Genomic DNA, 26,729 nt, shown 5'->3' with positions numbered 1-26,729 from the left:
ACAAGAGCATTACATTGAAAAGGTGCTTAGCAGATTCAAGATGTCTAAAGTTAATGTGGTTAGTACACCTTTAACTCCAAACTTTAAGTTAACTGAAAAAGATTGCCCTACTTCTGAGAAAGAGATTGAAGAGATGGATGGTGTTCCATATGCATCAGCGGTTGGAAGCTTGATGTATGCCATGGTTTGTACACGGCCTGATATTGCCCATGCAGTTGGTGTTGTTAGTCGGTTCTTGTCAAATCCGGGTAAGAAGCATTGGGAAGCAGTTAAGTGGATACTTAGATATTTACGAGGTACTTCCAAATTGGGTATAACATTTGGAAATGGGGAGCCGATGCTTGTTGGTTACACGGATTCTGATATGGCAGGAAATAAGGACAACATGAAATCCACGTCTGGATATTTGATGTTATTTGTAAGGGGAGCCGTGTCATGGCAGTCAAGACTGCAAAAGTGCGTTGCTTTGTCTACTACCGAGGCAGAGTATATGGCAGCAACAGAAGCATGCAAAGAATTATTGTGGTTGAAAAGATTTATGCAAGAGCTTGGCTTTATGCAACAGCGCTACGTGGTTCTTTGTGATAATCAAAGTGCTATTCACCTTGCTAAGAACTCTATGTATCATAAACAAAACATATTGATGTGAAGTATCATTGGATTAGAGATGCTATTGAAGACAAGTTGTTTGAACTTGATAAAGTTCATACCGATGATAATTGTTCCGATATGTTGACCAAAAGCTTTGGCGAGGAAGAAGTTGAAGATATGTTGCTCACTCGCCGGGGTGGTGAGTTCTTTCTCATAGACAAAAAGGGGGAGATTTGTTGGGGTATTTTTGCCCATGAGAAAACTCGACAAATATTTATCCTACATGGGTTAGTACTATTTAGTAATAAAAAAAATATGAATAATATATTTATTCTCGGTTCCTCCGTGTTACACATAATCACAATTAGTGATTTGTTTTTGGGCCACGTACAAATTTTGTTGGGCTTTGGAGTTTGTTTGTGGGCTTTGCGTATGGGACAAGAAAGAAACATATAAATGGTTTTTGGTGATTATTCAGCCGACAAAACAAAAAGAATATATTACGAAACCTTTGTGGTTTTTCTCTTTAGTAGACAGAAGACAAATTCAAGAGAAGATTCATTATTGCTTCATATTTTAGTGCCTTTTATGAAGACAAGAGAAGTTTAAAGATTGAGCAATAATTATTTTGGTGATACCTCTTACTCGTATTCTTTTGTATTTTTATTCCATATACTTGAAGTTAGTTTGTACCAAGTATATGATAATTTGTTAATGCCTCTAGTTTTATCTAGAGAAAAACTTTTGTATTGCTCATTATTGGTGATAGTGGATTTGAAGCGGCTCTAGTAGTCCCGTGGTTTTTACTCTCGACTTGAGAGGTTTTCCACGCTAAAATTTATTGTGTCATACTTACTTTTAGATTACCCTATTTGTTTGCATCCTCATTGGTTCATTCGGGTCGGGAAAAAGTTTAGCCAAACGAAGATTAATTCCGTATTTTTGTTTACTGTTCGTAGGCTAGGTAGTCGTTTTTCCCAAACAGTAAGCATTAACTGTAGTTCTCATTATCAAATTAGTGGCTCATCACTCCTTAGTTCTCTCTTTTAGTTAGGCATACAGCACTTTTAACAATAAAAAATTAAAAGATTTGAGAGATATATAAGAATACATACCAAAGCTGCAGATGGGTTGAGCAAATCAGATCCTTTTCAAAAACGAAAAACTCAAGAAGCCATTAGGAAGAAGAAGAACCCCCCCCCCCCCACCCAAATTAGTGAAGTTTAAAACCCTAAATTTAAAGAAACAAAAACCCGTCTGCAAGATTCTAGTGGGCGATGGCTTACCTATCCGCATCGAATTCGACGACGACTGTTCGGATTAGAAGGTTACCTATCAACTTCTACGATGATGTTGTGTAGCAGTAACTGGCGATGGCTTCATGGAGGTGGTTCTCTAGAGTGGTCGTCGTGCGTGGTTGTTTGAGAAATTGGAAGCGAGATATGAGGCCAACACGTGTGTTAAGATTCAGATAATCACTAAAGTTACACCGACTTAGGGGGAGACGGGTAAAATGTGTGGCTGATATTCCATGTTTCATGAATAGTAATCTACTGAGTGGGTGAAAACATATATTATATATATATATATATATATATATATATATATATATATATATATATAATTATATTTAATTATCAGCTTCCTATTCTAGTTGAAGTTTGTTAAAATCTAATGGTGTTCTTCAATTAACAACGGAATCAAATCATTTAACATATAGCATTTGAGGTACTTAATAAATAAGAACACAATAAATTCAATAACCAACTAATATTTAATGCATAATGCGTGATTCAATTACAACAAAAGTGACTCTCTCTCAAATTTCTTTCACATGCATATACAACTCGATCAAACAATATATATGAACAAATATATAATTACAATGATGAACACATAGTAGATACTATGCGATTGAAGAATGAAAGCAACTGACATAGCGTTTGATATGAAAGAATAGAAGGTGGAATGGATTGAAGTCATCGGTTTTAAGAATATACAAACCGATCGCTTTTCAGTTATTTTCGGTTTCGGTTCGGTTATGATCGTTTTTGTTCATTATACGTAGACATTAAAATTTATGAATAGCATTATTAGATAGAAAATTTACGCAATTGGCCTTCTGACACAATGACATGGGAGTGATGGTTAAGACTTGGGATCCTTGAAGTCTCAGGTTCGAAACCTGACTCAAGGGGGTTTTCTCACAGTGGCGGGTTTCCTCCTTGATGGTGTTCTTGAGTGAGTCAGGCCTGGAGCGTCAAAATCAGTATGGACGGTTGATATCCCGTCTCAGAAAGGCTCACTCAGATATTGGCGATGAATCCAAACGCTATTAAAAAGAAAGGGATAGAAAATTTACATGCCTCTACTTCAAAATATACATAACAAATATCAGCCTCCATCATCTTTGGTTTAAAGAGCATCTTGACCAAATACTAAGAAGGCAACAACACATGAAGAAATCAAATCCATCATTCTATACAAAACCTTGACCGTCAAATATAGTACAAAATTAAGTTCCAAAACATACAAGACGGATCGATGAATTATGTTAACGTTTTTGAGCGGATTTGCTATACTTTTGTTTGATCCAGTTGATCCCGATACTCGTTCCCTTTTTAACCTTCTTCATCCCGGTCATAGCGACCGTTTTCGTCTTATCAAAGCCATCTCCAACCTTGTTCTTGACTGTGCTACTCTTGTTACTTTGCGGGTACGTGTACTCTGATTAAGTGTCCCACTGATCGGCCCATGAGTTATAACTGTTATCCAATGCCATATTGATTGCTAGGTTTGGCTTGTAATGAAAATATGCAAAAATAAAATGTAACAAAGCATTAAGCAAAGCCAAGTTTATTTATATATGAATTGGATTTGTCTGGGTATGTAATTAGCAATTCAACTTTAGGAGGCGCAAACGTCTAGATAAATGACGTGTTTTCAAAGTCAAGATATTTTTCCTCATATGTACGTATGATCCCTGGTCATGGGTCGAGCAAAACTTCTCGAATAGTTGGTATCTTGTGAAAAGACCGTACTATCCTTTTGTTGTTTTTATAAATCTCTAATAGTAATCGCTTTCGTCAAAGAAAGATTAAAAAAGAAACGACAGGTATTCAATCTGGTTTTGAAAACATATTATTTGATAAATTATGTATTTTTTTTATTTATTTAAGTTAGGTCATGATGGATCAGATCAATTGCTTGAAGATTTGTATAATATAATCGAACTTTTATAATATCATGTGTTAATATAAAATGAGACACGAGTTTTGTATTTTTATTTAATAACATCTCTCAATAGCTAGTATGATTTTTAATGGCCGACCTAAAAAGATGTATAACTATGAAAAAATATATTATATAGTAACATGGGTGTTTAATTAAATGAAATAAATTAAAGTGCTTAATTACTTTTTAGAAACATTACATGACTTTAGGTCTGAGCTAAACTCTAAGACTGTGTTCCCGAGTCTCATTTAAAAAAAGAAAGGGAAGAAAATGGGAATAAATCATCTTTCATAGATTTTTTAAGGTGATGAAGGGAGGGGAAGAGAGAGAAAATGCTAAAAATTTTAGTCTATACTCATGCATCCTTTCAAATTGAAAAAATTATTAGAGAAAATGTATGTGCATAGCATTAACTACCTATTAACTCCTAAATTTTCTTTCCTTTCCTTTCATTTTCATTAAACTCGTGAACTTACACATTTTCCATCCCTTCTCTTTCAATTCTCATCCCTTTCTTTTCTCTCCTTACATAAAACTCGGGAACACAGTGTACGCCTAACACAGGTTAAAGTGACATATCACTTTAAAGATGGATTAAAGCACTCTCCACTTGTGTTAAATATGTTAAAAAGAGGTCTTGGATTGGTCTTTTAACGGGTTAAAATGCATAGAATAATAGGATTAAACTATTTTCCTTGGGTGAGATTGAGTGAAAGAGAGAAAAATAAGTGATTCTGTGCTTATGTGAAGTTAAGATGAGTTAGAGTATACCTCATGGCATTACTTTCAGTTTTTGAGGCACATGAGGTTGAATGGTTGATAATGAGGTTTTACCTTTATTTACATTAGAGAATCTCAATTATATGGGAATAGATGTCTCTGTATCATGGCGAAAAATGCTATGCTTTATTATGAAACTTAATAAAGGGTTTTAATGGTAACTGTTTATTAGCTTCCTATCTTATTTGAAGTTTGTTAAGCTTTAAGGCAATTCTGGGACGACAAGGGCGACGGGGGCAGCAACACCGCCCCCGGGGCGATAAAATGGGCGACTAGAATTTGTCGTTGGATTGTGTTTTGTTTTTATTATTATTATACTGTGTGATATATATATATATATATATAGAGAGAGAGAGAGAAAGCAAAGTTATAATAAGAAGTAGATTTTTCCTAAGAAGTGTAGGAAGTGTGTTTTCAGCATTAGATCTAATAAAACATATCGCACAATAAACACACTTTCTATATCCACCGTCAGATCAACATATCTAACGCACCAGATTACCTCTTGCACTTTTTAGACACACTCCACTTCTTATTATAACCCCACTCTCTCTCTCTCTCTCTATATATATATATATATATATATATATATATATACGGCTACAACACCATTACACCCCTAAAACAAAAACTCGTCATTTGCTAACTGGACGCCGCATAGCACAAAACATCTCATTTTGTAGCCCCTCCACTACACATAGCCTAATGGTGGTCTTCAATTAACAACTGAATCAAATCATTTAACATATAGCATTTGAGGTACTTAATAAATAAGAACACAATGAATTCAATAACCAATTATTAGTATATAATGCATAATGCTTCAATTACAACAAAAGTGACTCCCTCTCAACTTTCTTTCACACACATATACAACTCAATCAAACAATACATATTTACAAATATACAATTACACTGATGAACACGGAGTAGATACTATGTGATAGAAGAATGAAAGCAACTGACATAGCGTTTGATACGAAGGAATGGAATGAAGTCATTGATTTTTTTAATATACAAACCGATCGGTTCTCAGTTATTTTCAATTTCTGTTCGTTTATAGTTCAATTATATGCACTACTAGAAAATGGGTAATTTTGCTACAAAACTTTTCTGCAATTTTCCCACAACTCAAATTTCCCAACAAATTTTCCACAACTTTTCGTCAATAATCAAATGCAAAAAAAGCCTTAAAATTTCACACAAGTTTCCTACAATGTAGCGACGTCAAGTAGTGTTGTCACAATTTCGTCGAAAACATATATCCATTTCCGACAAATTACAGACAATTACTTTAATCATTTATTGAATATTAACATTCAGAATAAAAAAATCAACACACAAATAAAATAACACCCTTTTGTAGGAAAATAGTCGGAACACTGGTAATTTTGCTACAATTTTGAAATATATCATATAAACCACACTTTTATGGCAAAATTGTGGGAAAACTTGCAAAGTTTGCTACAAGTTTCCGGCGATCGTGTATTAATTATTGAAAATTAAACACTAATAATAATGAAACCACACTTTTGTGACAAAACGGATAGAATGCTTGCAAACTTGGCTACAAATTTGTTACAAAACAAATATCATAATAAGCATAGAATTATTAGATAGAAAATTTACAGGAAGACATGCCTCTACTTGAAAATATACATAACAAATATCACCCTCCATCATCTTTGTTTCAAAGAGCATCTTGACCAAATACTATGAAGGCGACAACACATGAAGAAATTGTTATGTGCCAAACTTTCACGAATGCATCATCTCCACTTTCCTTAATTCTAGCATTAAACTAGGAAGAGTAATGGGTCCATAATTTGATTAGTTAGACATATGCACGTTTACTTCCACATGTTTGTAAGCCTATATAAAGGCATTATTCTTTTGTCAAATGTTTATGAATGATAAATATCAATTAGTCTCAATTTTCTCTCTATTTGCTAATCTGGATTGCCGTCTATTTACTTTGGCCAACGATTAATTGTTGGAACCACATCAGAAATCAAATCCATCATTCTATACAAAACCGTAATCGTCGAATATAGTACAAAATTAAGTTCCAAAACATACAAGACGGGTCAATGAATCATGTTAATGTTTTTGTGCGGATTTGCTATACTTTTGTTTGATCCAGTTGATCCCGATACTCGTTCCCTTTTTAACCTTCTTCATCCCGGTCATAGCAACCGTTTTTGTCTTATCAAAGCCATCTCCAACCTTGTTCTTGACTGTGCTACTCTTGCTACTTTGCGGGTACGTGTACTCCGATTTAGTGTCCCACTGATCGGCCCATGAGTTATAACTGTTATCAATTGCCATATTGATTGCTAGCTTTGTCTTGTAACGAAAATATGCAAAGATTATATGTAACAAAGCATTAAGCAAAGACAAGTTTATTTAATATATGGATTGGATTTGTCTGCGTATGCTAACAATTCAACTTTAGGAGGCGCAAACGTCTAGATGATAAATGATGACGTGTTTTATCCTAACATATATTTATGTTATGTAATATGACCCCTGCTCATGGGCCGTAGCAAAACGAAGAAACTTCTAGAACAGTTGGTATCTTGTGAAAAGACCATTGTATCCTTATGTTATTCTAATCTCTTTTCGTCAAAGAAAGATTAAAAACACAACGACAGGATCCAGAGTGGCTAATTAATGATGGACGGACTCACAATTGGATTTAGAAGACGGCAGTGCTTTAAAGTTTAAACAAATCATGTATAATATGATGTTTAGTGTTATATTATATGTTTGCTTACCTTTGAGATGGGCTATTAATACTTAGGTTGAAGCAAGTGAACATGGGCAAACAAATATGACTCAGAGTCTTAAAAACTAATAATAATTCCATGGCCATGTACGTACGTGGTAACAAAATGACTAGATAGATAACAGCCTATAGACGTAATCCGGTTATTAACTCTTGTCCGACAAGCAAGGTGTGAAAACCCGTTTTTGAAAACATATTATTTGATAAATTATGTATGTGATTGCGACGTAATGTTTCTATTTTTCTTTATTTAAGTTAGGTCATGATGGATTAGATCAATTGCTGGAAGATTTGTTTAATCGAACTTTTAATATCATGTGTCAACATAAAATGAGACACGACTTTTGTATTTTAATTTAGACATAATTACGAATTTAGTCTCTGACGTTTCCTTAAAGTAATAAGATTAGGTACTAAGGTTTAAAAGTTATAAGTATGGGTACTAAGGTTTTAATTTTGTAACAATGTTAGATACTAACTTAACTTTTGTTAAAAGTTAACGGAATTTAAGTCAACTCGTAGTCGTAACACTCAGGTTTATCAATGCGCAGGTTTCAATGCTCAGATTTTAACAACGCCCGATTTTTACCTACCAAATTAAACATCATTTTAAATATTTAAAGTTTTTTGTATGTTAATCTTTTTATATGTTAAATAAACAAATTTATATTGTGAGTTTTATTATGATACATTTACTAACATTACAAATACCCACCGAAAACGCGTCAACTCGTTGCTAGAACACATATTCAGTTTTACCAGCACAATAAATATTGTTATAAATATAATAATTTAAAAAATAATACGTTGAATTTCAATCATTTAAAGCATTGATGTACTTAATAAATAGGATTATTAGATTAAAATAATCTCACTTTTAATGAGTTGGCCAATAATAATCTCAACTGAGTTATTTTCCTCTGGCAGTCCCACATTTTCCATTTTTTTGTTTTATGATCCCCCGTTAAAAAAATAATTAACGGAGTTAACTTGTTGCTGATGTGGTTATATGAGTTGGCATTTAAAAATCCAACGTGGCTTTTAATTATTATTATTATTATCATCTAAAATTAAGATTTTTATCTGCTTGAATCCTTATTAAGCTTCAACAAACCCATGCCAGAGTAGCTACGACACCACCTTCGTCGCCACCGCAACAGAATAACAAACGATCTTATTCATCTTCTTTCGAATATGCACCGTAAAAAATGTGTGAAAGTTATCAGTTTCCCAACCACCAACAACTCCAGCAAAACCAGCAACAAGAACCAACCGGGTCGTCAAGATTAAGTAACGGGGTTAACACCGGCGAAGAGATTGTCGAGGTTCAAGGTGGTCACATTGTACGGTCCACCGGAAACGCAAACCCACTGCAACTCCGATACCAAGAAACGCAAACCCGAATTCTTCAATTGTGAATTTTGAGCAGAACTCGGAACAATCGGGTCAATTTGAGCAACACCCAGATGATAATATTGTTGATAATCAACTGGGTAGTTCTCAGAATTCAAGCGTTTTGCCTCCTTCACTTGATTCCGACACGATTAAGTCGTTTTTTCCAATGGGTGCTTCTTCAAATCCGGCGGCGGAGGTGGTGTCGTAGCTACTCCGGCGGCGGAATTAGAGCTCCAATGGATAATTCGGGGGTTACATGGGTGAGGGATTCCACGTAATTTGCCTCGAAAGAAAAAAAAATCCACATTGGATTTTTAAATGCCAACGCATATAGCCAAATCAACAAAAAGTTAACCCCGTTTTATTTTTAATGGGAGATCATAAAACAAAAAACATGGAAAAGGTGGGACTGCCCGAAAGAAATAAGTCAAGTGAGATTATTATTGACAAACTCATTAAAGATGAGATTATTTTAATCCAATAATCCTAATACATAAGAACACAATGAATTCAATAACCGATTAGCATTCAATGCATAATGCGTGATTTAATTACAACAAAATGACTCTCTCAACTTTCTTCACACACATATACAACTCGGTCAAACAATGCATATGAACATATATACAATTACACTTATGAACATGGAGTAGATACTATATGATCAGTGGTGGATCCAGACAGAAAATATAGGGGTAACGTTTAAAAAAACCAGACGGAGATCACAGGGGTAACGCTCAAATTTTTTTTACAGTATTTCATACAATGTACAGACTTTTTTTTACCATATATCATATAATACTTTTTCTTAACTTGGCGTTAGACCAATATTATCATTTTTTTGAAATTTTCTTTTATAAAGGTTGTTAATAAGATTTTGTCGTTTCATCTTCCAAGTTCCTAATTTTAGAAGAAACAAAATATAAACCCTAAATTTCTAATCAATTCCAATTTACATTATCCAAATATTCAATAAACCATAATCAATCATTCAAATATTCAATTGCCGATAAACACATTCAAATTACAATTGACATAAAAAAATTAACATTTACAATTTTAAATAAAGTAGAAGAATACCTAAACTAAACAAGTGGAAGTCGAACTGTGGAAGGGGGACTGAGGAAACCCTGACCGTCGCCTATTCGACTGCGACGGGGGAGGGCAACAGGGATCAGGACAGCGTGGGGTGGAAGCAGCGTGTGGTGGACAGTGTCCGAAAGAAACGTTGTTTTGTTAAATGTTGATGTCCGGCCTGAACCAAGTGTCCAAGGGGAACAACGAATGATGGTTATATTTGGTTTGGACTTTAATTTGGCTGGTCTTTAAAATTTGGTTTGACTTTAATTGGTTTTACCTTTTAATTTGTTTGTGCTTTAAACAAACAGGGTAACGTTATATTTTTTCAGGGGTAGCGAAATACGAAAACCAACCGAAAACAAAGAAAAGTATGCACTACTAGCGAAAAGTTGAGGGGTAGTGGAGGCTACCCCTGGTTACATGCTAAGTCCGCCATTGTATGTGATAGAAAAATGAAAGCAATTGATATCACTATGGTTGAGGGAATGGAAGGTGGAATGGAATGAAGCCATCAGTATTTTGAATATACAAACTGATTGGTTTTCGGTTATTTTCGGTTTCGGTTCGGTTTTGTTCAATTATATGTAGACATTGCAAAAAAAATTTAAGAAATAAAAATGATGATTTTAATCTTGTAAGAACATATTATAGTATCACATATATTGAATTCAAAAAACAAAAATAGGCGTTTGTTACGTGGAATCATATGAATACAAAGTTGTTAGAGTATTAGAGTTTAAAATCCAACAAAGTTCTTAATAAAAAACATTAAAAGTCTAGTCATTATCTTAAATCATGATATATTCATCTTCAAAGTTTAGTCTGAGTCTTCGTAATCTTCATCATCATCAATTAGTTTGGTTCGATTTTTTAGAAACGGAAAACTGAACCGAACTGAAACCGAAAATTCGGTTTTTCTAAAAAACAAAAAGTGAACTGTCGGTTGATGCTTTGGTTCAGTTTTATTTAGTTAAACTGATTTCAGTTCGATTAATTCAGTTTTCTGTTAACCCCTGTTACTGACAAATGTTTGGTTGATTAAAAATGTAGAATTCCAAATGCAACTTGTGGACTTTAATTAAATCCTTTTCAGTTAACTCTTGAATCATCAAAATTGGCATCCTTAAAACTAAAATCTTGATTTGGTTAGTATATATAGGGTTGACAATGAAACCCGATTCTGATGAGAAAATTCAAAACTCGACATAAATAGGACGAGTAATACCCGACCTATTAGGGTTTGGGACGGGTTTGGATTAGTTATAAATTTTTCGCAGGTTTGGGACGGGTTTGAGATTTCTAATATACCCGATTACCCGACCCGATTACCCGATAACATAAACTCATTTACCCGATTATATACTCGATGTACCCGATATAGCTTATTATTATATTCCAAATATATTATTTGTCGAAACCTGTTTGTGTTAATTATTTGAGATATTCTATTTTTATGGTAACCATCTTTGTAATCGATTTATATTTTGTCAAAACAGGTTTTGAGCCGGGTATACCCGACGGGTATTTTATCAAAACCCGATAGGAAACTCGAAACCCGATGGGAAAACCCGAAACCCGACGTGTAATTACCCGATTAAAACCCGATGGGTTTGGGACAGGAATGAGATGGACTTTAATAACCAGGTATGGGTTTAGAAATACCTAAACCCGACCCATTGACATCCCTAAATATATACATCACTAGTAAAGTCTAATAACTTCATATATTATTTGTCTACAACCCTACACATCAATTTTCAGAAATGATAACTTCGGATTCAAAACCTAAAAACTCCCAGTTTTAGTAACTTATTCAAATAGAGTATTGAATGCATTCTAATCACGATATTGGATGATTTTAACCCATTAGATTCCACCGTCACCATACAAATCTTTGATTCAAGTGTAGAAGATAAAATCCATACAACACACAAATAATCACAATGTTCAATAAACATTAGAAGCCATAAACAGAGATAAAACATTTCTAACCCAAAGGCAAAATTATGGAAAAAGCCTAAAAATTCATGAAACAAATTAACTAGTATTTGATGATTGATTGGCATTGCAGGCGGCCCTCGAACACTTGGAGTTTGGCTAGTCAGGCCCTCTAAGCGCTAGGCGGTTTAAATCGGGTCTAGTCGGGTCAAATCGATCCAAGTCAGCTCAGTTAGCCCAATAGTCATGGCACAACAAATTGGGTCCAATTACAGTTTTGACATCGATTATTGATGCTCAAACAAATCCACCACCAAAATGATGAATTTTGAATTATTTGATCTTTGATGAATTTTGAATTATTTGATCTTTGAAGTATTTTAAGTTTTTAACTAATCTAATCTATTAGTGCTTGATTTTTGAAGTACTAGATTTGTTATGTTAATGGTAAAATGTTTGAACTTTGAACTATTTTTAAGTATTTTTATTTTTGAACCCCGTCAATAACCCATTAACCAATGAGATCAGGTAAATCGTAACTTACACCGAGTATGTGGTCTTCAAAAGGTTATCGTTTGTAAACCAGTTGAAACAAGATTCAAATCTGAGACCCCTCCAAGAAGGAAATCAAATGCTTACCATTGCACCACCCCTAGAAGGTTGCTTGTCGCTACACGACTGAGAAGTGAGAAAGTGGCATATGCTCGTCGCAACTCGCATAGAAATTAAAAGACATGTTCGATGTCGACTGACGATAAAACCAAAATTTCAAATGGTCAATGTACTTCACTTAAAAGTTAAAACTTTAAAAATTGAATATATGGTTATATAAGCGGACTACTATGTTGATTAAAATTTGGGTTTAACTTAAACAAGACAACCAAGCAAAGCAAACAAGTGAGCGAATGAGCAAACTTAAACTCAAGCTCAATTTGTTTACAACCAAGTTGATTTAGAACATTCGGGTTTAGAGCTTCAAGTAGCTTAGAAGAAATTGATTGAAGATAAAATAAATAATAAATAAATAGAGATTTTATAACAGTCTTAAAAAACGGTTATATTCAAACTACAATAACTTATACCAAAACCGTATTAAAGTAACAAACAATACATCCGGCAACTCTCAACATTCAAACCTAAATCTAAATCTATTCTAAAATCTCATCCAATGAACAATGAATATTTTTTTGTAATAAATAATATGTATATGTACACTATATCAGGTTTATGAAATCCATTATTATTTTGCTTTATTTTTTTTGTTTTTTTTATTTCTCTCAACTAACAGCAGTGAGCGGGTGCCGCGAGTCTCTCATTGAATTCACACCACCTTCAAGATGCTTCACATCACCATTTGGTAGCCTTGAAGTTGACCAAAAATATTTGAGCAGCTCATCAAACGGTGGGGTCCGCAGCTCTTCAATGGAAGTGGTGGTTGGTAGATTGAATGATCTCTTTCTTGGTGTGGAACATGATGGTTCATCAACCTGAAAGTTACCATAAAGCACAATGATATTATTGTTTATTTGTTTTAAAAAAATGGAAGTCATCTAGAATGTAAAAAACAAAACTTACGGTATAGTCGTTTAGGAGTGTTTTTCCTGCATGATCTGTAATCTCAACAATCTTATCATAATGTCCACCATTAAGTTCCCTCAGTTTCCACAAGGAACAATCATGGAATCAAGATTCCGATATGCATCGTGGTCGAGTTGTAAAGAGCCTGCAAATTATTGTATTACAAACGAAAATTTTAACTAGGTAAAAGTTTGTTTCAACAGGAGAAATATAATTATTATACTTACATTCAATCGAGGAAAGAAGGTTATTATTTGCAACATTTGTATCTTCAAGTGTCGATGATGCTGCAACCGAATACTGGTAACGCAAATTTTGATTGGTTTCTAGTCCCCGGCTACAAAAAGTTAAAAAAAAAAAGAATACTATGTAAAAATTTACAAAAAAAAAAACGGTTTAAAGTTTGTGTTTTTGCACTTATGTTATTATTACTTAACTATTTCATCCACAGAAGCCACATTGGCTTTCTCTAAACTGAGTAAAGATTCTTGAGCACTATTCCATTGTTGTGACCCCATTTGCACCTTTTGCAAACTGCAAGAATGAAAAATTAATTATTAAGTTTAGAAATGTTAAGAATTGTGTAAATAAGGGGATGTACCAATTTTGAAGAGTCTCGTCTAGGTTTTTCTTTCCATTTTCAACTGCAGTGGTGTCTTCAATATAATGGGTTTCAGCCTTTTTAGTGTAATCTGACCATTCAGCTCTCACAGAACACCTTGATTCTTTCATGGTTTCCATTTCTTGCTGGAATCTGTTGGTTTTGCTAGCTGCGCTTTCTCTTAGACCGTTTACTGCTGTTGTGACCTGTAATTTGGTCAAAATAATATCAAGAAACGTTATAGTTAAGCTCAATGATCTTTAGATGCTAAAAAAAACTAAAAAAGTATACCAGTTCTTTCTTCCTAGCATTTGAACCTGCAAGCAGTTCTGCAACTTTCTCTAGCAGTTGTCTTTCTTCATTTGCAGCACACTCCTGAACGTATGTAAATGAGAAGACGAAAACATATTTCCAAAAACAAGGTTATGTTAAAGATACAACAGCCCCCCAGTCACATCACACAAGCCATATGCATCATGTGGGCCTTATGACAGGACGAAACAAGGTCATATGGGCTTGTCAGTGGTCAACTCGGTCATTTCTTTGTCAATCAAAACACCATATGGGCCATATGATTTGGCCCCATACGACTCACTGGTTTGTTTTAACTGAATGTCAAAAATAATCATTACCTCAAACTTTCTTTCAAGTTCAGATAACTTTTGTTCATTGACAGACTGACCCTCTTCAATAATTTGTGTCAATTTGGTTGCGTGCATGTCTAGGGTTACGAAAAAGTTTGCTGTGATTTTAGAAATCGACCTCGAGCTTTCAACAGTTCTGCTATGTGCCTACATATAATTTTAAAAAGCAGATTAAACAATTTCCTATTGTTATACTGCGTAGGAAAAAAATCTTACCTCTCGTTGTTGTTGAGCGTATGTGGCTAGTTTATTTTCTTGAATATGGAGAATGTTTTGGAGATCATTAAGTAACTCCTCAGCTTCTGATGCAATGCCCTTGAAAAGCTGTGTTGAATTTGTGGATGACATTATGTCAAAATATTAAAGAATAAATGAGTAGCAAGTATAAACACAGTTTTAAGAGAAAGATTAAATCAAGATAAAAACATACATCCCCAAGAGCAGAAGAATTTTGGGAAACTTGAGAATTAAGACATCCAAGTGTTGACTGTGAATTTCCATCAAGTTCATTTGCCAGATCATCCAGAGATTTGATACCAGAACCATATAATGATTTCAACTTCTCTAGACCAAGTCAGAGCTCTTCAGTAGCCTGTACAATCACATAATTAAATATTCACTCACATAATTAAATATGTAAGTTATCGTTTAGTACACTTAAATGAAAAATCATACCTGGCCCTTGGTTGATACAAAAGATTTCATATCTTCCTGCATGCCCTTTAATTGTTGTTCTTGTTGTGTAACCGAAGCTGCCACACTTTTATGCAAGATGTCGAGCTGGTTAGTTAACTGAGGTTGGAACTGTTGGACAAGAATTCTGTTTCCATCTTCTATTTTATCCTTATGTTCTGAAACATCAAACATGTTACAGAAAATTGGATTTTTTCTGACCAAATTGATAATTATATTTTATTTTATTTTGGGTATTGCATACCAATCTTGGTGAACAGTTTAGATACGTCTGATGAAGCGTTCTCCAGCTCAGCTCGAAGGTCAAATGCCCGCTCAACAAGAGCTTTTTCTGATTAACATTAAAAAATCGTTTAAATTCTGTTCAGATGCATGTCTATTCAGAAACATCTGATAGATATTGAGATTTTGGAAAATGCTTACCAGATTTGAGAAGATTTATGATAAGGAATTCTTTTTCTTTGATTGTTATATTTGCTTGTCTATGCTTTTCTTCAAGATCCAACAATGAGTTTTCAGTTTCTTGCAGCTTTATCTAAAGGTGTAGTAAAAATATGATTATTTCATTCCAAAAAACTGAAGATTTAATGTATTGAAAACTCAAATAGCATTATACCTCTGTCTTCTCAAGCTTCCCAGTTAAATTTGCATTCACTAGCTACTGAGAATTATAAAGTTCCTGAAGCTCCATAAATTGCTGTTTACAGTAGTAGATTACAATTATCAGTCATGTTTATTAACATATAAACGGGGAAATGACTAAATTAGCCTTAATTGTACCTTGCTCCTTGACTCAGCATCAAGTTCCATCCGCTCTATTTTTTCAGCCATTGCCTAGAGAAAGAAATTAGACAGAAAAATAAAAATAATAATAATAACAAATCAGGTGGACGTAAATATTACAACTTAACGGGGGTGTACCTTCTTCTCTTCTTCTTCCTGTAGATATCTGTCTTTTGGTATGTAGATTCCATTCTTCTCTCTAGTAGCATAGACCTCTGGTCAACTCAAAAGTCAAACCACATAAGAGTGTAGAATATAAATTAGCCTAATGAGAGAGTAGAGAAGAACAGGCAGAGGGCTCCAACCTTGTTTGAGCCGTTCAATTTCAGAGTACAGATCTTTCATCATTGCAGATTTCATCATTTTCTGATTAATCTGAAATAAGAATCAAACAAACAATCAAAACTTGCTAAAGGAACATAATGTTTCTACTAATTAAACAACCAATCTCGAAACCACTAACCTCTGGTTTGTTCTTAATATTTTTGGCTCGGTGTGCATAGTCTAAAGTACTGAGTGTTTCCTCCAAAGAATGAATAGAGGGAGAGATAGTGGCAATTATGCATGTCTTTGTTTTCCCTCCCAAAGAATCTCTCAACAACCTTGTTAGTTTACTATCCCTGTCATTAAAAACATATTTTTTAAAATAAATAATGTCTCTGTCAACTGTTGTGATATTATATCCAACAAAGTAATACCTGTAGGGTATATGACCTGAGTGCTCAACTAATGTATTTATGACTCTGCCAAGTGTAAGCAAGCTCTTGTTGATCTCACCAGCTTCCCTTGCTCTGCCCTGAATCAAAATATTATTATAATGTGATGCATTTATCTGTAATTATAATTATTATTACAACAAAGAACAATATTGTGAAGTTTGTGTTTACCTCTCTAGCACCAGACCTAGATATATTCTCTGAACCAGCGAGATCAACAAGATTAAGCTTGCCACATCTGATAACTTCTTCACCTTCTGGGGTTCGTTCCTAAATGTGAATTGTGATAGAAAAGATTGAGTGAGAACGACTGCTTTGTTTATTCAAAAGGGTTTCTGCAGTACGTCTTTTTGCAGAACCTTTTTCCAATATTTTATAAATTTCATCTGCAGTAGAAACCATCTCTTCTTCCAGACCTCTTACAAAAACACAACCTTTTCCATCCTCCATAAGTGCTATGGGTTTCTTTGATTTATCGTCAGGAAACTTTGAAGTTTCTTCAGGAGCTAAAAGATCGGTTATCTCCTCGTTGTACAGCTCTAAAAATGTGACTTTCATATTGTACTCTGCCTTTTGTGCTTCTAATATATCGAATATTTGTCGTACGGATCTCGGAATGACACCTGCATCACTTGGAAATTCCCCATTCTAGACAGAATATAAGGTTGCTTGGTTCAGTAAAAGCCAAAGAAAAGAAAGTTGGTAGATTTTATCATTTCATTTGGAACCTAAAAATACCTTTTTTCTCCCTCCTCCCTCCATTGTGTATGTTTTCCCGGTTCCTGTTTGGCCATAAGCAAATATAGTGCAATTGTATCCTTCTAGAACTTCAAATACTATGGGAGACACAGCTGCATGATACAAGTCCCTTTGTTGTGAGTTTGGACCAAAGACCTATAGAGATTAAGAATTTCCACATCAGCTCTTCGAAACATTATCAGAGACATTATCATGCAATGTTATTAACATATGGTCCAGAGGTTGTTGCATCTTCAAAAAAAATTGATTCTCGGTTAACAATGCACCTAATAGGTACATTGTAAATCAGGCATCAACCATTGACAGCAAAAAAAATGTTTACATTGACCCTTGACCAGTGACCACATTCGTTTCATACGGACTGACAGAACACTTCACTGTATATTTCTTTTCTTTTTTTACATGAAAACTAGGTTACAAACTACAATTCAAATTTAAATGCCTGCACATGCATAATCTACGCATATGACACATCTCCAAATTTACAACCTCTTTGGTAAATATATTAAACTAGCAAAGAGAATAAGCATAAATGAGATGAGAAAATAGAATTACCTTGTCAAACACAAACGATCTATCAATCTGCTTATTAGCTATATTCTGAATCGCACAAACTTCTCTCCTGTTCTCAGTACATGTGATCACCACCGGCGTGTGCGCTTTCATCTCATCCTCATTCAACGGTCTACACATAACCAAACACCGCAATCATTCAACTCTCGTAAAAACAATCAAAATCAAATCTCACACACGCTTTCATTTCAAACTTACAAACCTGCATCTCACAATAACTTGAACATTTACTCCCTTCTCTTTATCATGTTTACCATTCATATTTCCTTCCGCCGGCCTAATATCTCTCGCCGCCTTGTCAACCGACCTCGGTGTGTTTGACGGTGAGCTTTGAACCACATTTCCCCCTCTTCTCTCCATACCTAACAATCTACTCACTCAAATCATGAATATGACTGAATCAATAACAATAATAATAATCAGAAAGATCCGGTTTCGCTATCAGTTTCACTATTGGTTTTATTTACCTAAAAGCAATGTATATATAATAAATAAAGTAATAAGCTTATAATCAATAATAATATTACTATACCTCTAATCACCGGCAAGTTTACAGTTGAAGTCACTGAGTCAACTCAACTGGATTCAAATCTGAAAACATTTGGCACGATTGAATCGCATTGACTTCGGATCGAAAGAATTGAATAAAGGAATGAAGGTGAAAATAATACTAATAATAATGAGTGCGTGAAACCTGGAATAGCCGGCCGTTGACTGGACCAAATGTTGCCGACTGAGAGAGTAATAGAAGCGATTTGTTGAATAAAAATGGTGATGCTTTAAGGTGAAGGTGAAGGTGAAGGTGAAAACACACACACAGTGAGTTTTCAAAAGATAATAATGCCGTTAATGGAGCGTTTAAGTTTTAGGCTCCAGCCGTCAAACTTGACGGAGAGCGTTAGATTAGCATGATATGCGTTTGAAATCTAACTTGCATTCCATAAAATAAATATTTTTTGTAGAATTTGTTTTATGCTTTGTCTGTTTTAATCTTTATGAAGAAGAATATATTTAATGTTTTTTTTTTCTGAAAAAAATGTTTATTTGGAGATATTTATATTTTATGGCTTTAAAAAATGAAAGGTACGTCAATTAAAACAGGCAGTAATGAAAATGAAAGAATCGGAATAGGAGATCATTATATTTTGTGGATTTATACAAAATCAATGTGGTTGTTTTAAAGATAATGAAATGAAAATAATATTTATTTCGTAATTGAGACCAAAGAAGTTATTCTATATTACTTATTAAGATTAAGATTTTAGGTATATATGTGTATTTTGTTTTATTAAAGATATACTACATATCAAATGAAGAGTTATTTTGAAACCGAGGGTTGATATTTAGTGCTTCAATTAAGAAAATGATGTTAAACATTGAAATATTTTTTTATCATGAATAACTTGTTATTTTCTTTTAAATACCAAAAAGCTTACCAAAAAAAATTAGAAAAAAGTTAACATAAATTTAAATGACAAAAGCGCAGCATACGTTATTTGGGGCTCAACATCACATGCACTTGAAGTGAAATGTTCCTTCCTATAAGTAATGTCATTACTCATAAATCCTAGATTTGTCCTAAACCGGTTGTTAAAGAAACACCTTCAACAAAAGATAATCATTTGAGGAGTAGTAAACCAAATTGAGTCTAAACCGGTTGGACGACTATTTAGATTTTGAAAATATTTATGTAATTATACGTCGTACCAGCTTCCGTGCAAATGAATCAAACAAATTACCTATAGTCTGTTGAAGAAAAACTTGTTTTAATTATTTATTTATTACATGCATGTGTGGTGAATGATATAAAAAGTCAAAGTTGAAGCAGTGACGGATCCAGAAAATTTTTTCACATGGGTCGAAAATTTTTGGGTCAGTACTAAGTTATATAAAAAAAAATTGTTCTGGTTCGGCCATTCGTGTCGGGTCAAATCGGTATACAATTTTTTCGTCCGTTTCAGCCGGTTCATTTGACTCCGATCATACAAAAAACTATATATGTAAAATATAATTCCTACTTTGATAAATGTATATATAACATTTATTTTTTTCGTTGATATGCAACCACTTGACCAATTTTAAGCTGCTAACTCTAAGTTATATATTTATACCGATCAATATTTATTATAAGGTTCTTAATTTTAATGGAAGTAAGCTATATAAAAGATACATATCATCTAACAAATAGAAAAAGATGATAAATGAAAGTTAAATAAAATATAAACAATAAAGAACCAATGAAATTTATATGTTTTAATACTAAATCAAACAACATAATAAATAAATAAGTTATAGTTAAAGAGTTCTTATATGAATATATTGTTGCGTTTGCACAAAGGAAAAGAAAGGAAGACGAAGACCCAAATAAACTCCTACTGTGAAAAAATTAGAGTCTTTTGTTAGTTTTTTTAATTGGGCCACAAAGTAAACCTTGGTTTTTCTAACCGGCCATAAAGTAAATCTTAAAAAGCTCATGAAAGTTAAAAAGAAATATGGTATAAACACTTAGCACTTAAGGGTTCTCTTTCTTCATCTTCTTCTTCTTCTTTAAACAAGCACTGCTGCCCTAGCTGGAGATTTTCTTATCATGTTACATTCTTTCTTTCTAATTTTTCTTTCATTGCTCTTTGGATTTCAAAATTTCATAGGGGTCGGTGTCAAAATCTCACAGGGGTCGTTTAAGATTTTGACACCATAATCACACTAATTTTAGTTTTTTCACAGGAGACAGCCGACCCCCGCACCATATGGGTAGGTCCGCCCCTGAGTTGAAGTATAGTTATTTTCTAATAACTTTATTTCATTTAAGTTACTCATATAAATGGTTGAGTTATAATAAGATTAGTTTTTCTAGAAACGATAGGAAATAATCTTGGTCATTCATTTGATAATTGAATGGTTGAGATTAGATTAGAGATATCATCAAGTGTAAAACAAGGGTAAGGGCATAATATGGATAACACATTTGTTGACTTCTCTCTCCACATGCAAGGCACATGTCAAATACCCCTATCATTTTAAAACGCCCATAACTTTTTATACGACATTTTTTTTTCCAAACAATTTCACCATAAAAATGAGTGTTTTTTTATCTTTTATATGAGTACCATACTGCTTTATAAAAATAAAAATAAAAATTTGTGGGTTTTTACAAGGTGTGTTTTATCATAATTGTGTTTTACAAAATTGTGTTATACAATTGTGTTTTAATTTTTCATAGTGTTTTTTGCATTGTGTTTTTTATATTGTGTTATTTAATTGTGTTTTCATTGTGTTTTTGTCATTGTGTTTTTATTTTCATAGTGTTTTTTCCATTGTGTTTTTCATAGTGTTTTATTTTCCGGCGAAATTTCCGAAGACTTTTCCGGCAAGGTGGTGGCGGTGGGCGGTGGTAGCTGTAGAAGATGAGTGAAAATTTAAGTGGGTTTCAATATTAAGGTAGTAGACTAAAATACCCTCCTTCCTAGCCTTAATAGGAAAACCAAACTTCTTATTTGATCATTTCTCCTCATATAAATATCAGTAGCATTAATGCAATCGTTTTCTTATAAGCTAACTCTTACATTATCGTTTGTTGTTTATAATTGTTTGTTTTTCTATCTAATGTTTTGCTAGTGGAGTGTTATATTTTTACCTTCGGTCGTTTCAAAAAGAACTCTTGTTAATGTTCTACTTAAGATAAATTAATAAAAACTTTATTGGAACCCAACATTTGAAACTTTGTGATTCCTTCTGTGAATTAGATGAGAATAATTTCAAGACAAAATTTATTTATTTTTCGAAAGGAATTTCAAGACAATTAGGAGGGAAAATTAAACACATGTTTATTAAACAAAAAATATTTCTTTGAAATTTGAAACCAATAATTATTTAAGTAAATTAAGGGACAAGTTATCGGCAGGTTCCAGATGACTGGGCCATATGAAAATGAATAATGCAATGCCGGCACATGATTCTCGCAATTTAGTCACCTTCAAGAAAACAAAAAACAATCCGAAATTTCATTTTAAAACAATAATAAAATACTCGAAATTTTAGGTGAGATATAATATACTACTATTTTATATATTTTCAGATTGTTTTATCTTAATCATTTTACCCAAATTTGTTTTACCTATCAGCTTCTAACAAATGTTAACATCGTGAATGTGGATGTATAAGGCTATAAGCCACACCATAATGTTGGCCTGTAGGGCATGAAGTGTGCACTACTTTTTCAGAGAAGTCCATTTTATTTTTAAGAATTCTTGACAACTATATTTTTTCCCATTCCTTTAATATGTAACTAGGTTTGTATCGATGTGTTGTGCTAGTGTATTCATGTGCATTTGGTTGATGCTAGTTAAGTTTATTACGATACCGACACTGAATTGAAAAAACTAGGCCCTCAACATAGAAGATACTAGCGACACTCGTAAAACTTATAATAAAAAAGTTACAAATAGAAAAAAAAATACAACTTATGTTCAAATCGATAACAATTCGATTGGTATCAGTGAGCTTTATTACGACACTGACACTACCCCCAAAAATTATATTGAACACCTAGAATACCCATATAGCTAATACAAAAAAGTAACATATTTAAAACGACGTTTAGTCGGTATGTAAAACCCAATTGTTGCGCAGGGCCGGCCCAGGCCCATGGCAGGGTAGTCGACCGCCATGGGCCCGACTACCCAGTAGGCCCGAAAATTTAAAAAAAAAATTATATTTTATAAAAAAAAATTGCTTAGGCCCATTTATGATTTATGAATTGTTCATTTGTTTGTAGCCCAATCTTCCAAAATTGTTTAGGCCCATACGCATTTATAATCATTCTCAGAGGTTTTAAAAAAATAAAATACAACCTAACAACCATCACAATCTTTTATCTTCCATTTTCCATACCAACGTACACTGCACAAAAACTCAAAAAGGCAGCCAGGCGCCAACTAGCAACCAGGCACCAACCACCGCGTACCGCCGGCAGCCAGCAGCCTGCACCACCAGACACCAGTCCACCACCACCACAGCGGCGCAGCCGGCTCCAACCACCCTGCTTCGACACTCCGACAGTCAGATTCCGTCAGCGGTTAGTAATTAGTTCTGAGTTGTGAGTTGTTGTGAGTTCTAACAAATAATTTGTTTAGTTTTATACTTTAATTATAAAAGTTAGTGAGTTCAGTTTATCAGTTTGGGTTAGTAACAGACTAACAGTTTGTCAGTTTTGTTATAAAAGTTGTTGAATTGTTGTTTATTAGTTTATCAGTTTATGTTAACAGTAGGTTTGATTGTTAATTGTTACTTTGTTTTTGTTTATTGAATTAACACATATATATTATTTTTTAGAAAAATGCCTCCTAAATACAAATGCCTATCCGGGTAATGAAAAACGCAAAAAGAGGAAACGTGACGAAGAAATAAGAAAGTCTCAAGCCGGGGATATATTCAAGTTTTTTACAAAACAACCAGAAACTTTTAATGTTAATGAAGAACAAGAACGTGTTTATGTTGATGATGATAATGTGATTAATGTCGAAGCTAATGTTGATGGTAATGTCAATGTGGATGAAGATGATATTGATGTGGATGTTCGTGTTGATAAAGATGATATTGATGTGGATAAAGATGATGTGGATAAAGATGATGATCATGATGTTGATGTTGATGTTAATATGGATGGAGCTAATGTGAATGGAGGTAATATAAATACAAAAATTGATATTTTTGATCCTAGAAATTGGGATGGCCTTAATCCGTACATGATTACTTTGTTGGTTGAGAAAGGTCCAAAACGAGATCCTATTGATAAGGGTCCGGTGAATTCAACGGGAAGACGGTTTTCTTCAAGCATGTATACTAGGCGTCTATGTAATGGGGACACTTATGATAGAGTATGGCTAGTGCATTCAAAGGAGGTTGACAAATTATTTTGTTTTTTTGTAAACTTTTTAGAAAAGGGCATCCGAAAGGTGGGTTAGATAGCGATGGTTTTGCTACTTGGAAGAATTGTTCCGTTAGACTTATAGAACATGAGCTTGGCATCGAACATTTGAAGAATATGAAACGATGGTTTGAAATGCGAAAGAGATTGAGTTGTAAGGAAACCATCGACAAAGTAGCATACGAACAATTCAAGAAAGAAAGAGATTATTGGCGAGAAGTTATTTTAGGATTATTGCACTTGTGAAATTTTTGCAAAAAATGGTTTAGCATTTCGGGGATCCTTAGAGAAGTTATACCAAAAAAATAATGGAAACTTTTTGAGATTGGTTAAGATGTTGGAAGAGTTCGGCCCAATTATAAAAGAACATGTACGGTGTATTATGAGTGACGAACTCAACGTACATTATCTTGGTCACAATATCCAAAACTAGTTAATCGGTTTACTAGCACATCGGATTAGATCGGAAATCACTGAGAAGATAAAGCAAGCAAAGTATTATTCTATCATCCTCGATTGCACTCCGGGTATAAGTCACCAAGAACAAATGTCTATAATTGTGAGGTATGTCAATATCAATTTAAAATCTAATTCGGTTACTGTTGAGGAATCATTTTTAGGTTTTCTAGTTGTTGATGATACCACCGGTAAAGGACTTTTTGATGTTACACTTGAGGAATTAAAGTCTCTTGGTCTTGATGTCAATAATATGCGTGGTCAAGGCTATGATAACGGATCGAACATGAAAGGAAAACATCAAGGAGTTCAAAAGAGATTCTTAGATATAAATCCTAGGGCTTTTTATGCCGCATGTGGTTGTCATAGTCTTAATCTTGTACTATGTGACATGGCTAACGCTTGCACTAAATCTAGAGAATTCTTTGGTGTCATTCAACGGATTTATAGCGTCTTTGCTAATTCTACTAAGAGGTGGGAGGTTTTGAAAGACAATGTTAAAGGACTCACTCTTAAGTCAATGTGTCCTACTCATTGGGAAAGTCGTGTGGATAGTGTTAAACCGATTAGATTTCAACTTTCGGATGTAAGAGAAGATTTGCTTGAAATTAGGGACACCGACTTGGATAATAAAACTCAAAGTGATGCTCATACGATAACAAAGAATGAATTTGGTGAGTATGAATTTTATTTAGCAATTGTCATTTGGTATGAAATATTATCAATGGTGAATTTCGTTAGCAAAAGATTGCAAGCCAAGGATATGGTTCTCGATGTTGCTATTAAACAAGTGAAGAAATTGATCAAATACTTCAAGAATTATAGAGAAATGGGGTTTCCTAAGGCAATTGTTGATGCTAAAAAAATTGCCATTGAAATGGGTGTTGATCCGGTATTCTCTCAAAGTCGTACGCTTATTAGGAAAAAACAATTTGACGAGTCTCGTGAGCAAGAAGTTTTGTTTTCACCCGAGGAAAACTTTAGAGTCAACTACTTTTTATGTATTGTTGACCCATCGATTTCTTCTCTTGAAACAAGATTCGAACAATACGAACAACTATTTGGTTTTTTGTTTCCTAAAAAGTTGAAGGCGCTTGATGAAACAAAACTTAAATCGTGTTGTTATACTCTTCAAGAAGCATTGAAGCATGGAGAAGAGTCCGATATTGATGCCGAGGAACTTTTTTTGGAGTTGAAGTTGTTTGAGACATTTTTATCTAGTGATATTGTCACCCCTTTAGATGCTTTAAACAATGTGGTGCAACATGGTTTTTTTCCTAACGCGGTGAATGCATATCGAGTGTTGTTGACTATTCTGGTAACCGCGGCTTCGACCGAAAGAAGCTTTTCAAAATTGAAGTTGTTGAAGACTTACATGCGATCCACAATGTCCCAAGAAAGACTTAATGGCTTGGCGATGATATCTATTGAGAGCGATGTGTTGGAAAGCATAGATTATCAAGAATTGATCGAGAGTTTTGCTTCAAAAAATGCAAGGCGAGCATCGCGTTTCGTTTAGGTATGTAAATTAGATTATTTTGCTACAATATTTATGTTTTGTGTATTGAAATTAATATTATCATCGTATGATTTGCTTTTTTATTTGCGTTATCGAGTTTATATTTTACTTAAGTCTTAAGGCCCAAATTTAGATTCGCCTTCGGCCCAAAATTTTTTTGTGTTTCTCGGAGCCGGCCTGCTGTTGCGACTATGAGTTGACGTGAATTGGTCGGTTTCGGGTACGTTTGTTATGGTACCGGAACTATAATAAAAAGTTTAGATTTAAAAGATACCGGATGAGGCACGAGCTGATGCCGCCACTTAAACCAATTGCAGTCTTGTGACACCAATCCAACAATTTTTATCTAATATATAGTTCACAACATTAACCCACCGGATAATATTTGGGTTAAAACGTTATACATTAAGGGGAAAAGTTGGCATATCTAAATTACAAATGGTAACCAAAGAAACTGAATAAAACATATAGAATCCTCAAAGAAATGTTTGTACTCATAGGTGAGTGTCAGGGATGCAAATGGGTCGGTTTGGGTACGGTATTGAACCCGATTCAATACTCGTTACTCGTTAGGTAATATTATCTATTGCGTATTAGACATACCAACTAGTATTGGGTATACCTGTTAATTTGTTAAAAAAACACCCGTAATTTCCAACTAAATTTCTTTTATAT

General features: G+C 33.8%; 1 protein-coding gene and 1 pseudogene across 2 annotated transcripts; one reads left to right on the top strand and one right to left on the bottom strand.

Moving 5' to 3' along the window:
- Nucleotides 1-12,925: 12,925 nt before the first annotated feature.
- On the bottom strand, nucleotides 12,926-18,948 carry LOC143599770 (kinesin-like protein KIN-5D; annotated as a pseudogene). Its single transcript, XR_013147348.1, has 24 exons — nucleotides 18,848-18,948; nucleotides 18,686-18,744; nucleotides 18,356-18,620; nucleotides 18,136-18,265; nucleotides 17,560-17,715; nucleotides 16,993-17,469; nucleotides 16,804-16,901; nucleotides 16,569-16,725; nucleotides 16,411-16,480; nucleotides 16,244-16,320; nucleotides 16,103-16,156; nucleotides 15,939-16,019; nucleotides 15,746-15,857; nucleotides 15,567-15,653; nucleotides 15,305-15,480; nucleotides 15,060-15,221; nucleotides 14,846-14,953; nucleotides 14,618-14,776; nucleotides 14,277-14,360; nucleotides 13,986-14,191; nucleotides 13,817-13,918; nucleotides 13,612-13,721; nucleotides 13,382-13,529; nucleotides 12,926-13,293 (listed from the first exon to the last, which is right to left on the bottom strand). The product of XR_013147348.1 is annotated as a kinesin-like protein KIN-5D (transcript).
- A 5,510-nt stretch (nucleotides 18,949-24,458) lies between these two features.
- LOC143599767 (uncharacterized) lies at nucleotides 24,459-26,199 on the top strand. The gene is made up of 2 exons (XM_077077648.1): nucleotides 24,459-26,054; nucleotides 26,176-26,199. The coding sequence occupies exon 1, from the start codon at nucleotides 24,627-24,629 to the stop codon at nucleotides 26,052-26,054; it is 1,428 nt and encodes a 475-aa protein (XP_076933763.1). The 5' UTR covers nucleotides 24,459-24,626; the 3' UTR covers nucleotides 26,176-26,199.
- Nucleotides 26,200-26,729: the final 530 nt, after the last annotated feature.

This window comes from Bidens hawaiensis, unplaced genomic scaffold, assembly GCF_021521415.1.
Source record: "Bidens hawaiensis isolate Kalapana, Puna unplaced genomic scaffold, B.hawaiensis_p1.1 tig00052678_1, whole genome shotgun sequence".
Classification (NCBI taxonomy): domain Eukaryota; kingdom Viridiplantae; phylum Streptophyta; class Magnoliopsida; order Asterales; family Asteraceae; genus Bidens; species Bidens hawaiensis.
This window is presented reverse-complemented; position numbering and strand designations above follow the sequence as displayed.

What these genes read in the sequence shown, in the direction of transcription:
- LOC143599767 (XM_077077648.1), top strand. Translation starts at nt 24,627, where the DNA reads ATGTCTATAATTGTGAGGTATGTCAATATCAATTTAAAATCTAATTCG.